This window comes from Boleophthalmus pectinirostris, unplaced genomic scaffold (assembly GCF_026225935.1).
Source record: "Boleophthalmus pectinirostris isolate CB_2022bp ecotype Guang Dong unplaced genomic scaffold, ASM2622593v1 HiC_scaffold_22, whole genome shotgun sequence".
NCBI lineage: Eukaryota > Metazoa > Chordata > Actinopteri > Gobiiformes > Gobiidae > Boleophthalmus > Boleophthalmus pectinirostris.
In genome coordinates, this window is record NW_026571190.1 from 42108640 (window position 1) to 42124123 (window position 15484).

Sequence of the window (15484 nt, forward strand, 5' to 3'; positions counted from 1 at the left end):
CCTGGTTTAGTCCTGGTTTAGTCCTGGTTTAGTTCCTGGTTTAGTCCTGGTTTCCTGGTTTAGTCCTGGTTTTACCTGGTTTAGTCCTGGTTTAGTTTACCTGGTTTAGTCCTGGTTTAGTCCTGGTTTAGACCTGGTTTAGTCCTGGTTTAGTCCTGGTTTAGTCCTGGTCTGGTTTAGTCCTGGTTTAGTTTAGACCTGGTTTAGTCCTGGTTTAGTCCTGGTTTAGTTTAGTTCCTGGTTTAGTCCTGGTTTAGTCCTGGTTTAGTCCTGGTTTAGTCCTGTTTAGTCCTGGTTTAGTCCTGGTTTAGTCCTGGTTTAGTCCTGGTTTACCTGGTTAGTCCTGGTTTAGTCCTGGTTTAGTCCTGGTTTAGTTTAGTCCTGGTTTAGTCCTGGTTTAGTCCTGGTTTAGTCCTGGTTTTAGTCCTGGTTCTGGTTTAGTTTCTGGTTTAGTCCTGGTTTAGTCCTGGTTTACTGGTTTAGTCCTGGTTTAGACCTGGTTTTAGTCCTGGTTTAGACCTGGTTTAGTCCTGGTTTAGTTCCTGGTTTAGTCCTGGTTTAGTCCTGGTTTAGACCTGGTTTAGTCCTGGTTTAGTCCTGTTTTGGTTTAGTCCTGGTTTAGTCCTGGTTTAGACCTGGTTTCCTGGTTTAGTCCTGGTTTTAGCCTGGTTAGTCCTGGTTTTACCTGGTTTAGTCCTGGTTTACCTGGTTTCCTGGTTTAGACCTGGTTTAGTCCTGTTTTAGTCCTGGTTTAGACCTGGTTTAGTCCTGGTTTAGTCCTGGTTTGGTTTAGTCCTGGTTTAGTCCTGGTTTTAGACCTGGTTTAGTCCTGGTTTAGACCTGGTTTAGTCCTGGTTTACCTGGTTAGACCTGGTTAGACCTGGTTTTAGTCCTGGTTAGTCCTGGTTTAGACCTGGTTTAGTCCTGTTTAGTTTTAGTCCTGGTTTAGACCTGGTTTAGACCTGGTTTAGACCTGGTTTAGTCCTGGTTTAGTCCTGGTTTAGTCCTGGTTTAGACCTGGTTTAGTTCTGGTTTAGTCCTGGTTTAGTCCTGGTTTAGTCCTGGTTTAGTCCTGGTTTAGACCTGGTTTAGTCCTGGTTTAGTCCTGGTTTAGACCTGGTTTAGACCTGGTTTAGACCTGGTTTAGTCCTGGTTTAGTCCTGGTTTAGACCTGGTTTAGTCCTGGTTTAGTCCTGGTTTAGACCTGGTTTAGTCCTGGTTTAGTCCTGGTTCAGTCGTTGCAGTGACTCGAGCATCAACATGATCATTTATTTTTTATAATTAATCACATTTTATTAATTATTTTCGTAAATCCTTTGGTGCAGTTTGGAGGAGGTGGAGACGACTGGAGCAGCTCCAGGTCCGACGCTCCAGGTCCGACGCTCCAGGTCCGACGCTCCAGGTCCGACGCTCCAGGTCCGACGCTCCAGGTCCGACGCTCCTGCCTTAAAACCACATGATTCTTTAGTCAGAGTTTAGTTCTGTGATTTCTGTGGTCCAGGTTTGATCATGTTGATGTGGTGAAGTGTCCAGCAGAGGGAGACACAGAGCTTCAGTCTCAGACTCTGGGAGCAGAACAGAGACTCGTTTCAGTTCCACATCTGGAGGAGGAACATCTGTGTGTCGTTCGTTTGTTTTTCAATATAAAACCAAAAATAAGAAAATGAAATAACAGTTTTCTTCATTATTTGTCTCCAAAACCAAAATGAAAAAACTGATAATGATTTGTTTTTTCAGTTTTCGATTTTGTGTTTAAATGAAAAATGGAAAAAAACAGATCACGACCGTTTCCAGTTTACGTGACTTCAGTGACTGAGATGCCGAACTGAACCAGGACTGATCCAGGTCCAGGACCAGAGCAGGACTGAGACCGGGACCAGACCGGAGGCTCAGAGCCCACGACAGGTCTGGAGCTCGAAGCTGAGGCTGAGTCAAAGCTCGGAGTCTGGTCCCGCTCTGGTCCCGATCTGGTCCCGGTCTGGTCCCGTCCCGCTCTGGTCCGTCTGGTCCCGTCCGGTCTGGTCCCTGGTCCCGGTCTGGTCCGGTCTGGTCCCTGGTCCTCTCGGAGTCCCGGTCTGGTCCCGGTCCCGGTCTGGTCCCGCTCTGGTCCGGTCTGGTCCCCTGGTCCCGGTCTGGTCCCGTCTCTGGTCCCGCTCTGGTCCCGGTCTGGTCCCACTCTGGTCCCGCTCTGGTCTCTGGTCCCTCTGGTCCCGGTCTGGTTCCGCTCTGGTCCCGGTCTGGTCCCACTGGGTCTGGTCCCGGTCTGGTCCCGGTCTGGTCCCACTCTGGTCTCGGACCTGGATCAGTCCTGGTTCAGTCCGTACGCGGTGTAAAAGTTCGGCATCACAGTCACTGAAGTCACGTAAACGTTCGTTATCCGTTTTTTCCATTTTTCATTTAAACACAAAATTGAAAACTGAAAAAAAGTTTCTTCATTTTGGTTTTGGAGACAAATAATGAAGAAAACTGTTGTTTTTTCATTTTCTTATTTTTGGTTTTATATTGAAAAACAAATGAACGAACGACACACAGATTGAGGAGACATGTCTGCGTGTTCTGTTCAAACTGACTCTTCTTCTGATTCCAGCTCCTACGACATGGACCCACCTGGACCTGGACCCGGGTCTAAACCCAGACCTGAACCTGAACCCAGACCTGAACCTGAACCCAGACCTGAACCTGAACCTGAACCTGAACCTGAACCTGCTCCCAGCTCTGTGTCTCTGAAAAGTGACCGCTCCAAAGGAACTCCTCCTTCATTTAGAGAAGCTCCTCCTGAAGACCAGAGGTGAGACTCGAGTCGTTTGAACAGGTCTTTTCACACTTTTCATTCAAAATGTCTCGATTCCAAATCACGTCGTTTGGAGCAGAGTTCAGACTTTGGAAGAAGAAATTTGTTTGTTGTGCTGATTGCATCAAATGATTTGTCTGACATGTTTTTGTTCAGGAAATTGTTGAGGAAAAAAAATCTGCACCACAAACCAGATCCTCGTTAAACGGACACGATGCACAAAGCCGCAGTTTTCATGTGAACTTTTACCTTTAGGGCCTGTTTACACGAGAACAGGTAAAAATGACAAAATATTTTATTGGAAGTGTCTTTGGTTTAGACGGTGACGGTGTTTTTGGGGCTTAAAAACTGAAAAATGTGAAACCGCCCCCTAGAGTGGAAAAGTTGAATAGGTGCCGCCGTAGTGTTTCCGTCTCCACTGCCCAAGATGCAAAACTCTGGTCAGATGTGCTCAGGTCGTGTACGAGTTTACGGCGCAGACATACAGGACACAGAAACCTGACGTGCAAACACAATCCAGTTCCACACACTTTCGCGTCACCGTGTGCAGCAGATTTCCTCTCGAAAACGCTCGACTTTAAACGCGGAATAAAAAGTGAAGACGCGACGTCGCTTTTACGTCTTCTGTTCAGACCCTCATCGTATAAACGTCGACTCAGGTCTGTAGAGATCAACTACAGAGTCTCTGCACCGTCACGTGTCTCCATGACAACAGGACCTACGCCGCCATGACACCAGACACACTGTGTCACTGACTTCAGCAGCGTCGAAGAAACATGGGCCGGTTTTGTTGTGTATTTGTTGTTCTAAATCACAGGTGTCAAACATACGGCCCGGGGGCCAGATCCGGCCCTCCAAGACCTTTAATGTGGCCTTTGGGTGATTTTCTACTAAAATATTTTAATATTTACATTAATTTTCTGTGGTGTTTATCACAGCAGCGTCTCCAGCGTCTCTGTACGTGGCCCCTCCCACCAGAGCAGCACAAATGAAGACTTGTCTCTTTCCAAACGCTCTTAAAGGACGATCGTTTTGACTGTTGACCGTGACACCCTCATCAGAAAAATGTCCAACATGAGAAAAGTGGAGCCGAGTGCAGAATTTTACAACAAAAATGGACTTATTCTGTTTACAGACAAGTTCATGTTCAAACTTTGTGTTGAAATTGTATTTTTCTTAAAGTTTCAGGTTGTTCATAATATTATAATATTTGAACTTATTGTTATTTTTGGGAGTTTTCTGATCCAGACACTTTGGATCAAAGTCGTTTGGACACGACCCCCGGAACAAAATGAGTTTGACTCTCCTGGTCTAGAAGCTCTGAAAGGATAAAATGATTTGTTTCTTCACTGTTCCTCTGGAAATGACTCATCAGGATCAAACAAGGAAATTATGTCTAGAAACATAAACCACCAAGAGATTTCCAATGGTCCCATCAAGACTCACGTCACTTTCATCAAGATATTTGCTATTTAAATTGTTTCATAGTTGATTTAATGAAAGAAGCACATTTACTGAACTAAAATGTCATTAATTTATCCAGGAAAACCTGCACTAGTTTATGATTCAATGAACCCACACTGGCTCCTGTGATCAACACGACGCACGAGTCCAAGAGTCTGTGAGTCGAACCTCGAAAGAATCGACCATGAAAAGATCCTCACGACGTTACAAAGATCCACTCACAAAAAGAGATTAATTCTAGAAGACAAAGTTGTGGATAAACAAGACAATAAAGAAAACATGGTCCTACGACGAGTGACATTAACTTCTTGAGGTTCTTTTTAAAGACACTGCAGTAAAGTGTTGTTTACCTTGTTGACATGTTTCGGCTGCTGCATCTTCAGATCTGTCCTGGTGTTGGTGGTGACGTGTCGTGTATCAGTTGTTGTTACTTCCTGTAGGCGTCACCATCAACACCAGAACCTAAGAAGTTAAAGTATATAAGAAGACAAAATGAACATCAATGGCTCAATCTGAAAAAAACACTTGGGCGACAAATCCAAGGCCACACGTCACTCAGAGGAGGTAGAAAGATCTGAAAAGTGGATTTTGCATGAGATGGGCCCTTTAAGTACAAACACACAATCCAATCCCACACACTTTTGCATCACCGTCTGCGGCAGATTTACTCCTGAAAACACTCGGCTAAACGCAAGAATAAAAAGTAAAGACGCGACGCTGCTTTTGCATCTTCTGTTCAGACCCTCATCAGATAAACGTGGCTTTAGTTTGTGCAGTTCTGTGTTTTTACATCCCTGTTTCTGTTCTTTTATGGACCATGAGTCTGGAACAAATAAATGATGATGAGTTTATTGTTTGACAGGGAGCCAGGCCCAAAGGAGCAGCTGGACGCCATATTCAGGGTGAGTACCCCACGAGCGCAGCATGTGTGGGGTTCTCCGGGTGCTCCTCGGGTTTTCTCTTTGACTAAAACTCTTCTCTTATCGTTCTGTTCCAGCGTCTGGAGGAGGACGTCCTGACTTTTGTCAAAGAGCAGCTGCAGAGGCTCCGCGGGCTCCTGGACTCAGATTACCCAGGATGCTCCAGGAGTGAGGAGGAGGAGCAGAGCAGCACAGAGGTTCTGAACATCACCCTGGACTTTCTGAGGAGGATGGACCAGGAGCAGCTGGCCCAGCGCCTGCAGAACAGTAAGAACACTTTTGTTTTTCAGATTTTCAACCCTATAAACCTGATGTCCAACTCACAACAAAAACAAAAGCACCTGAACCAGAATATTTAGTGAACCACAGTTTAACAAACATTTCTTAGTCTCCGTTCAGTCTGCAGGTTTAACGCTCAATTCAGATTTTTTTGTGAAATTCGATGTTTTTTCGAGGTCGTTCACATTTCCAGTTAAATGTGACTTGTGTGTGACTCCAGTGTGAACATTAAACGGTCCAAAAGTGTCCCACATGTGACACTGGAGACACGACGACGTCAACCGCAGCGAGCGTCTCTGTGTTTACACAAGTTGAACAAACATGGACGCAGCATCGAGCACCTGGAGATTTTAAAGTTCCTCTCGTACCGGAGCCACAACATGAACAACTGACTTGTTTTAAGGAGGAGATTGAGAAGGAGAAGGACCAGGTTTTTGGTGGTGGTGTTTTGTGGTGAGTGGAGATGTGCTTCACTTCAGTCACATGGATCATGAACAGTTTTCTCTACTTCAGTGCAGAATAGTGACGTTTGTGTCTTGTTGATGACGTGTAGGTGGATGAATGTGACCTGACTGTTCACACTCAAGTCACATGTTAAAGATCAGATATGGATCAGTTTCAGGAGCACAGATCAGATCTGTGTGGTTCAGACATTAAAAGATCAGATACAAGAACATAGAGACAAAAAATCTGATTTGGGTCACTTCAGGTGCAGACTGAACGCAGACTTAGACTCCTGCCTCTGCCAGTGTTGATCTGACTTTTGTTGTATAAATGCAAAAACACAGCAAAGATTAGACGAGTTGTAAAAAATATCTTCCTAACAATTTGCATACGACAAGGTTAAACGCATTTTGAGTGGAAAAAGTGATGATTAAAAACTAAATATTTGTTTTTAATCAGACCTGCTGCTCGAAACACGTTGGCGTAACAATTAATAAATACATCACAAATCAGAGCCTCTGATCCTTTTTTCCACTCAGCAAAAAATCAAACCCTCTGGTCTGATGAGCATCTGTATGTGTGAGTTTTGATCCAGTGCAGCTCCAATATCGTTATTTTTAAGGTAAAATGCAAGTTAAAGGATTTAGTTTTAAGTGAAGAGGTTTTAACTGTCAGAAACTGGAGAGGAGAATCTGTCCGATAGTCGAACCTCGGGTCCAGGAGGAGCAGTGTGGTTTTGGTCCTGGTCGTGGACACTGGACCAGATCTACACTCTCCACCGGTGCTCGAGGTTCATGGGAGTTTGCCCAACCAGTCCACATGTGTTTTGTGGATCTGGAGAAGGTGTTCGACCGTGTCCCTCGTGGTGTCCTGTGGGGGGCGCTCTGGGAGTCTGGGGTCCGGTCCCTATACGACTGGAGCAGGAGCTGTGTTCTCTGCTGCAGTAAGTCAGACCTGTTCCCGGTGCATGTTGGACTCCGCCAGGGCTGCACCTGTCACCGGTTCTGTTCATTGTTTTTATGGACAGAATTTCTAGGCGCAGTCAGGGGTCGGAGGGTCCGGTTTGGGGACCACAGGATTTCATCTCTGCTGTTTGCAGATGATGTTGTCCTGTTGGCTTCATCAGACCAGGACCTGCAGCTCTGGGGCGGTTTGACCCGAGTGTGAAGCGTCTGGGATGAAGATCAGCTCTTCAAAGTCCGAGGTCATGGTTCTCGACCGGAAAAAGGCGTCTTGTCCTCTCCGGGTGGGTGGAGAGTCTCTGCCTCAAGTGGAGGAGTTCAAGTATGTCGGGGTCTTGTTCTGGAGTGAGGGGAGGATGGAGCGTGAGATTGACAGGTGGACAGGTGCAGCGTCTGCAGTGATGCGGTCGCTGTATCGTTGTGGTGAAGAGGAGCTGAATCGAAAGGTGAAGCTCTCGATTTACCGGTCAGTCTTCGTTCCTCCTCTCACCTCTGGTCATGAGTCTGGGTAGTGACCGAAAGGACGAGATCGCAGATACAAGAACTCGAAATGAGTTTCCTCCGCAGGGTGGCTGGGCGCTCATTTAGAGACAGAGTGAGGAGCTCAGTCACACGGGAGGAGCTCGGAGTAGAGCCGCTGCTCCTCCACGTCGAGAGGAGCCAGTTGAGGCTCGGGCATCTGTTCTGATGTCTCCTGGACGTGTCCCTCGGGAGGTGTTCATGTCCCACAGGGAGGAGGCCCCGGGGAAGACCCAGGACACACTGGAGGGACTATGTCTCTGGACTGGCCTGGGAACACCTCGGGGTCCCCCCGGAGGAGCTGGAGGAAGTGTCTGGGGTAAAGGAAGTCTGGGAGTCCCTGCTTAGACTGATGCCCCTGTGACCCGACCCCGGATAAGTGGAAGAAAATGGATGGAAGAGGTTTTCACTGTTTCACAATTCTAAGAGCATTTGTTTTTGTCTTTTTTCAGGAAACACTGTTGGAGTTTGTGGAGATGAACTGAGGAAGCGTCTGCAGCAGAGGTTCAGTCGTGTGTTTGAGGGCGTGGCTAAAGCAGGAGACTCCGCCCCCCTGACCCAGATCTACACAGAGCTCCACATCACAGAGGGCGGAGCCTCAGAGGTCAACCAAGAACATGAGGTCAGACTCCTGGAGACGGCGTCCAGGAGATCGGCCGCTCCAGAGACCATCACATGTGAAGAGCTCTTTAAACCCCGCCCACATTCACCACAGCCAATCAAATTAGTGCTGACGAAGGGCGTGGCCGGCGTGGGGAAAACAGTGCTGACTCAGAAGTTCAGTCTGGACTGGGCTGAAGGCCGGGCCCACCAGGACCTCCAGCTGCTGTTCCCCTTCACTTTCAGAGATCTGAACGTGCTCAGAGACACACAGTTCAGCCTGGTGGAGCTGCTGCACCACTTCTTCAGTCCATCCAAAGATCTCTGCAGCTTCCAACAGACCTCCAGGTGCTCTTCATCTTTGACGGTCTGGACGAGTGCAGACTTCCTCTGGACTTCGGCCGAACCCGGGTCCTGAGCGACCCCACAGAGTCCGCCTCAGTGCACGTGCTGCTGGTGAACCTCATCAGGGGGAGCCTGCTTCCCTCCGCTCTCCTCTGGATAACCACGCGCCCCGCCGCGGCCAATCAGATCCCTGCTGAGTGCGTCTCCATGGTGACAGAGGTCAGAGGGTTCACCGACCCACAGAAGGAGCAGTACTTCAGGAAGAGGTTCAGAGACCAGGCCACGGTCGTCATCTCCCACATCAAGAGCGTCCGCAGCCTCCACATCATGAGCCACATGCCGATGTTCTGCTGGATCCTCTCCACAGTTCTACAGAAGCTTCTGGAACAAACAGAGGAACCAGAGCTGCCCCGGACTCTCACACAGATGTACGTCCACTTCCTGGTGGTGCAGGCCAAAGTCCAGAACATCAAGTATCAGCAGGGATCAGGGGAGGACCTTCACTGGACTGAAGAAACCAAGAAGATGGTGAAGTCTGGGAAAAGTGGCCTTTGAGCAGCTGCAGAAAGGAAACCTGATCTTCTACGAGAGTGACCTGAGCGAGTGTGGGCTGGACGCTGCAGCGGCCTCAGTGTACTCCGGAGTGTTCACACAGGTCTTTAGAGAGGAGCCAGGCCTGTACCAGGACAAGGTCTACTGCTTCATCCATCTGAGTGTGCAGGAGTTTCTGGCTGCTCTTCACGTCCATCAGACCTTCATCAACACTGGGATCAACCTGCTGAACCCACCACAGTCCTCTGAGTGTCCTGACACTGAAGCCTTCTACTGCTCTGCTGTGGACCAGGCCTTACAGAGTCCAAACGGACACCTGGACCTGTTCCTGCGCTTCCTCCTGGGTCTTTCAGTGCCGACCAATCAGAGGCTGCTGCAGGGTCTGCTGACTCATACAGGAAGTGACCCGACCAATCAGGAGACAGTAAAGTTCATCAAACAGAAGCTGGATGAAGAGGGTCTGTCTGCAGAGAGAAGTCTGAACCTGCTCCACTGTCTGAACGAGCTCGACAACGGCACTATGGTGCAGGAGATACAGAAGCACATGAAAAGCTACCTCTCTCTTAGATACAAGTCTCCTGCTCTGTGGTCTTTTCTGTCCTTCGTCTTACTGTCCTCAGACTCAGACCTGGAGAAGTTTGACCTGAGGAAATACTGTCCCTCAGAGACAGGTCTCCTGGGTCTGCTGCCGGTGGTCAGAGCCTCCACCAAAGCCCTGTGAGTCCAGACTGTATTTAAACTCTTGTGTGGAGGTTCTAGTCTCTAATGTCCCTCTCTGTCTCAGACTGTATTTAAACTCTGTGGAGGTTCTAGTCTCTAATGTCCCTCTCTGTCCTCAGACTGTATTTAAACTCTTGTGTGGAGGTTCTAGTCTCTAATGTCCCTCTCTGTCCTCAGACTGTATTTAAACTCTTGTGTGGAGGTTCTAGTCTCTAATGTCCCTCTCTGTCCTCAGACTGTATTTAAACTCTTGTGTGGAGGTTCTAGTCTCTAATGTCCCTCTCTGTCCTCAGACTGTATTTAAACTCTTGTGTGGAGGTTCTAGTCTCTAATGTCCCTCTCTGTCCTCAGTCTTTGTGGCTGTGGTCTGTCTCCTCACAGCTGTGCTCCTCTGGCCTCAGTCCTCAGCTCCTCCAGTCTCACACATCTGGATCTCAGTCACAACGACCTCCAGGACTCAGGAGTGGAGCTGCTCTGTTCTGGACTGAAGAGCGCCCCCTGCAGACTGGAGACGCTCAGGTGAGACGCTCCCATGATGCACTCTGCCCCCTTGTGTCCACATGAGTGTAATGCTGTGTCTTTAGGCTGTGTGGATGTCTGGTCTCAGAGAGGGGCGGGGCTGCTCTGGCCTCAGCTCTGAGTTCCACCACCTGCCGCCTCAGAGAGTTAGACCTGAGCTACAACCATCCAGGACCCTCCGCCGAGCTCCTGACCGCTCTACGAGACGACCCCCACTGCTCCCTGCAGTCTCTCAGGTGAGGGTCCTGGTTCAGTGGGTCTCTGGGCCATGGTTGGTCCAGATCCTGGTCTCTGGTCTGGTCTAAACTGGACTTGTGTGTTTCAGGTTGGATCCTGCTGGAGAAAAGTGGATGGTCCCAGGTCTGAGGAAGTGTGAGTCTCTCAGTTTTATTCAGTTCATGGAAACATTAACATTATGTAGCTTTATCCCTTCCAGACCTAAGGGCAGCTTTTCTTAATTTTGAGTTTAAAACTCTCCCTTTTCCCCTAATGAAGTGTTTTACATCCTTTTTTTCAGTACAGCCTGTTATTTCACAATCTGCTGCAGTAGTTGTGTCATATGTCTGTAATAAAATCTACATGACAGACCCCAGCAGTTCAAAGGGGGAGCGAACTGCCACCTCCGTGGGGGAGTTCGTGTACCCAGATGATCCTAGGAGCTGTGTTGCTCGGGGCATTATGCCCTGGTAGGGTCTCCCATGGCAAACAGGTCCTAGGTGAGGGGTCAGACAGAGCAGCTGACAAAGAACTCTGAAAACAACAAGGACCGTGACGTCGCCTGGTATGGCACAGCCGGGGCCCCACCCTGGAGCCAGGCCTGGAGGTGGGGCTTGAAAACGAGCGCCTGGTGGCCGGGCCTTTGCCCACAGGACCTGGCCGGGCTCAGTCCAAAAGGACGACGTGGACCCGCTCTCCAGTGGGCTCACCACCCGCAGACGGTTTCATAGGGGTCGAGTGCAAAGTGAACTAGGTGACAGTCAGGGGCCTCGGCGACCTAGTCCACGGTCACAGACCCTGGCTGTAGTGACGTGGGACATCACCTCGCTGGGGGGGGAAGAAGCCTGAGCTTGTACAGGAGTTTGAGAGGTACCGTCTAGATATAGTTGGGGTCACCTCTACACACAGCTTGGGCTCTGGTACCCAACTCCTCGGGAGGGGTTGGACCCTCTACTTTTCTCTTTTGTTGCCCACGGGGAGCGGCGGCGAGCTGGTGTGGGCTCATTGCCCCACAGCTCAGCCGCCACGTGTTGGAGTTCACCCCGGTGAACGAGAGGGTCATGTCTCTGCACCTTCGGGTCGGGGACAGGTCTCTCACTGTGGTGTCGCCTATGGACTGAACAGCAGTGCTGAGTACTCGAGTATCCGGCCTTCTTGGAGTCCTTGGGAGGGGTACTAGACAGTGCACCGACCGTTGTTCTCCTGGGGGACTTCAACGCCCACGTGGGCAACAACAGTGACACTTGGAGAGGGGTGATTGGGAGGAACGGCCTCCCTGATCTGAACCCGAGTGGTGTTTTGTTATTGGACTTCTGTGCTAGTCACAGTTTGTCCATAACAAACACCATGTTCGAGCACAAGGGTGTCCATAAGTGCACGTGGCACCAGGACACCCTAGGCCGGAGGTCGATGATCGACTTTGTCGTCGTGTCATCTGATCTCCGGCCGCGTGTCTTGGACACTCGGGTGAAGAGAGGGGCTGAGCTGTCAACTGATCACCACCTGGTTGTGAGTTGGGTTCGCTGGCGGAGGAGGAAGCCGGAAAGACCTGGCAGGCCCAAGTGTGTAGTGAGGATCTGTTGGGAACGTCTGGTGGAGCCTCTGTCAGAGGGACCTTCAACTCTTGGCTTCTCCCAGATACTGGGGGAAGCTGAAGACATGGAGTCCACATGGGCTTTGTTCTCGGCCTCTATTGTCGATGCGGCTGCTCGTAGCTGTGGTCATAAGGTCTGTGGTGCCTGTCGCGGCGGCAATCCCCAAACCCGGTGGTGGACGCCGGAGGTAAGGGATGCCGTGAAGCCTGGACTGGCAAACCGGGGTGGTGGTCCCTCTGTATAAGAAGGGGGACCGGAGGGTGTGTTCCAACTATAGGGGGATCACACTTCTCAGCCTTCCCGGTCTATGCCAGGGACTGGAGAGGAGAATCTGTCCGATAGTCGAACCTCAGATCCAGGAGGAGCAGTGTGGTTTTCCTCCCGGTCGTGGACACTGGACCAGCTCTACACTCTCCATCGGTGCTCGAGGTTCATGGGAGTTTGTCCAACCAGTCCACATGTGTTTTGTGGATCTGGAGAAGGTGTTCGACCGTGTCCCTCGTGGTGTCCTGTGGGGGGCGCTCTGGGAGTCTGGGGTCCGGTCTCTGTACGACTGGAGCAGGAGCTGTGTTCATTGCTGAAACTAAGTCAGACCTGTTCCAGGTGCATGTTGGACTCCGCCAGGGCCGCCCCTGTCACTGGTTCTGTTCATTGTATTTATGGACAGAGTTTCTCAGTGCAGTCAGGGGTCAGGGGTCAGGGGTCGGAGGGTCCGGTTTGGGGACCACAGGATCATCTCTGCTGTTCACAGATGATGTCGTCCTGTCGTCTTCATCAGACCAGGACCTGCAGCTCTGGGACGGTTTGACCCGAGTGTGAAGCGTCTGGGATGAAGATCAGCTCCTCCGAGTCCGAGGTCGTGGTTCTCGACCTGAAAAAAGGTGTCCTGCTCTCTCCATGTGAGAGTCCCTGCCTCAAGTGGAGGAGTTCAAGTCTGTCGGGGTCTTGTTCTCGAGTGAGTCTCTGGTCATTGGCTCTGGGTAAAGACCGAAACGACGACATCGCTGATGTAAGCGGCTGAAATGAGTTTCCTCCGCAGGGCGTCCGGGCGTCTCCCTGAGATCGGAGAAGTTCAGTCTAACGTTAATATCTACATCATGAAATCAATTTTTTATTTTAATTGTAGAATGAGTCTGAGTGAACAAGTTCCTCCTGTTTTATTCATTTGCATAACGTTAGTTGAGTTTGTTGTGTGACTAATGTGTCGTCGTTGTTTCCTTTAAGTTTTGTTCTTTCTTCTCTTGATCGTTGTGGATAAATTGTTCATGTTAGAATGTTTATCCTTTGTGGAGTTTGTTGGTTGAAGATTTGGTGATGGGGCAGATTTATGAAGCTGCTGGAGAATAAAACACATTTACACAGAAAACCATTAACAGGAAGTGAGGTTTGCCCTGTATCGTGGCACTTCCGGTCGTTGTGAAAAAGCTCTATTGGACTCAGATCTTCATTCTCAGGAACAGGAAGTGATGTGTTTTTTTTTTTTTTGTACATCCTCAGATTTCTGCGAGTTTTCTCTGGATCCAAACACGGCTCACAGAAACCTGAAACTGTCCGAGGACAAACGGACGGCGACCCACGTGAGACAGACGCAGCCGTACCCGGACCACGAGGACAGGTTCGCCGAGCACTACCAGGTCCTGAGCCGCACGGGCCTGAGCCGCTGCTGCTACTGGGAGGTGGAGTGGAGCGGCCCGGACGTGGAGATATCGGCGAGTTACGGAGGAATCGCGCGCAGAGGAGAGAGCGAGGAGTGTTTGTTCGGACGCAACGATCGGTCCTGGAGTCTGGTGGTGTTTAACGGACAGTTTTCTTTTGAACACGACAACAGACAAACCCCCCTGTCGTCCTCCTCGCTCGGCTTCCGTCGCTCCGGTCGAGTGTCCGTGTTCCTGGACTCGGACGCTGGATCTCTGTCCTTCTACGAGGTTCTCTCTGGTGGAGAACTGTTCCACCTCCACACCTCCAGCTCCTCCTTCACTGAGCCGCTGTTCCCGGGGTTTAGAGCTTTGGGGGAAGGTTCCTCCCTGTGTCTGTGGTGAACCGGAGCACAGCGCCTCCTGGTGGAGCTCTGAGACTCTGTTACTCACATGAAATAGTTTCGATTTTGATTTTTTCATTCTTCTTTGCAAAGCAGAAACTTTCTCCCAGCGTCTAGTGGAGTCTAGTGGAGTCTAGTCTGGAGTCTGTCTCTGGCTCTTGACGAGGGTGGACGTGGTTCTACAGAAACAGAGTCAACAGTGTTGGGGAGTAACAGATTACATGTACCGGAGTTATGTAATCAGAGTACAAATGATGAGTAACTGTATTCAGTTACAGTTACTGTTTCAGTGAGTGGTAATTGGATTACAGTTACTTTGTTGAAATAAATGGATTACACAGAGAACTAAACCAGGACTAAACCAGGACTAAACCAGGTCTTTGTTTCTCTACAACAAATCAAGTAATCCAAAGTATTCAGATTACATTACTCACTTTAAGTAGTTTAATGGATTCCGTTACAAACTACATTTTGGGATATGTAATCTGTAATCTGTAGGGGATTACATTTTAAAAGTAAACTTCCCAACACTGGAGAGGGTCACAACAAACGCAAACGCCGCAACACAACAAAAAAAGTCACAGCAGAAGTGACCGCGGGGACTCGATTTTCCGATGGACCAATCGAGCGGCAAGAGAAGAAGAGGAAGAACAACAACATGAAACGAATAATGATAAAACAATAAATTACTTTTGGTCCTGGTCAAACAGAAGTAAACAACAAGACCAAAACTTCAAGTGAATTCATCTGATATAAAAATGTATTGAACAGATACATATGTACTCGAGTTTATCAAACTGTTGACCTTTTTTCTGTTCCATTTTTGGTTCTAAAGTTCCATATGTTTTAAACAGACCATGAATGAAACATGGAACAAAAATTATTTCCCAAATTTCAAAGACCTGAAAAATCATGTAAATAAATGTTTGTATTTCATCATATCTTGTGTTATTCCATCTTTGAACTGTTGATGAAGGGACAGGATTTAAAAAAATAATATATTTAAAATGATAAAAATGTTCTTGGAAGGACTGACATATTTTATAGAAATAGTTTCTTTCATTTTGAAGTAATATTAAAATATTCAGAAGAAAAAAGCGACAAATGATGTAAAATCCTGCACCTTCTACTTGTTTGTACAATTTTCCCTCCGTTACTTTTCCCTCCGTTACCATGAACTTTCTTAATAAAAAATCTCATGAGTCAAAAAGTCAGAGGTTTTTCAACCTAATCTTGTACCATATGGTAGAAAACTATATGAAGCAAATATTCAAACCAGTTTGTTAAGGATATGGAAGTGAGAACCAAGAGTTATCACTGTTTGGATTTATTGACCAAAAAGTGCTGCATATTTCATTCCCTCCGTTACCAACATGAGTTTTTTTTATTTTTTTGTCTTGAACTTGAAAGAATCTCACAGGTTTAACTTGACCCTGTTGGAGTGTAACTCTTTCCTACATTCTGATACTTTACTTATTTCAATAGTTCCTCTAGTTTCTGAATAAGAGACATTTGAATGT

The 15484-nt window shown here is 48.4% G+C and overlaps 2 protein-coding genes across 3 annotated transcripts in view; both read left to right on the forward strand.

The window, feature by feature from the left end:
• LOC129410426 (uncharacterized) overlaps nucleotides 1-8409 on the forward strand; it is a 9830-nt gene extending 1421 nt beyond the window's left edge. Inside the window, exons 2-6 of the mRNA XM_055158585.1 lie at nucleotides 1326-1402; nucleotides 2588-2788; nucleotides 5118-5157; nucleotides 5253-5442; nucleotides 7832-8409. Coding sequence (XP_055014560.1) covers nucleotides 2598-2788; nucleotides 5118-5157; nucleotides 5253-5442; nucleotides 7832-8397 — 987 coding nt within the window. The 5' untranslated portion in view covers nucleotides 1326-1402; nucleotides 2588-2597 and the 3' untranslated portion in view covers nucleotides 8398-8409. The remainder of the gene's footprint in view (nucleotides 1-1325; nucleotides 1403-2587; nucleotides 2789-5117; nucleotides 5158-5252; nucleotides 5443-7831) is intronic.
• A 977-nt stretch (nucleotides 8410-9386) lies between these two features.
• LOC110173982 (stonustoxin subunit beta-like) lies at nucleotides 9387-15106 on the forward strand. 2 transcript variants are annotated; one of them, XM_055158583.1, is made up of 5 exons: nucleotides 9387-9593; nucleotides 9948-10115; nucleotides 10181-10351; nucleotides 10441-10487; nucleotides 13424-15106. In XM_055158583.1, the coding sequence occupies exons 1-5, from the start codon at nucleotides 9397-9399 to the stop codon at nucleotides 13963-13965; spliced, it is 1125 nt and encodes a 374-aa protein (XP_055014558.1). In that variant the 5' UTR covers nucleotides 9387-9396; the 3' UTR covers nucleotides 13966-15106. The 2 variants fall into 2 exon arrangements, with proteins under 2 accessions (XP_055014558.1, XP_055014559.1); XM_055158584.1 differs by having other exon boundaries at nucleotides 9573-9628; nucleotides 9857-10115.
• The last annotated feature ends 378 nt before the right edge of the window (nucleotides 15107-15484 follow it).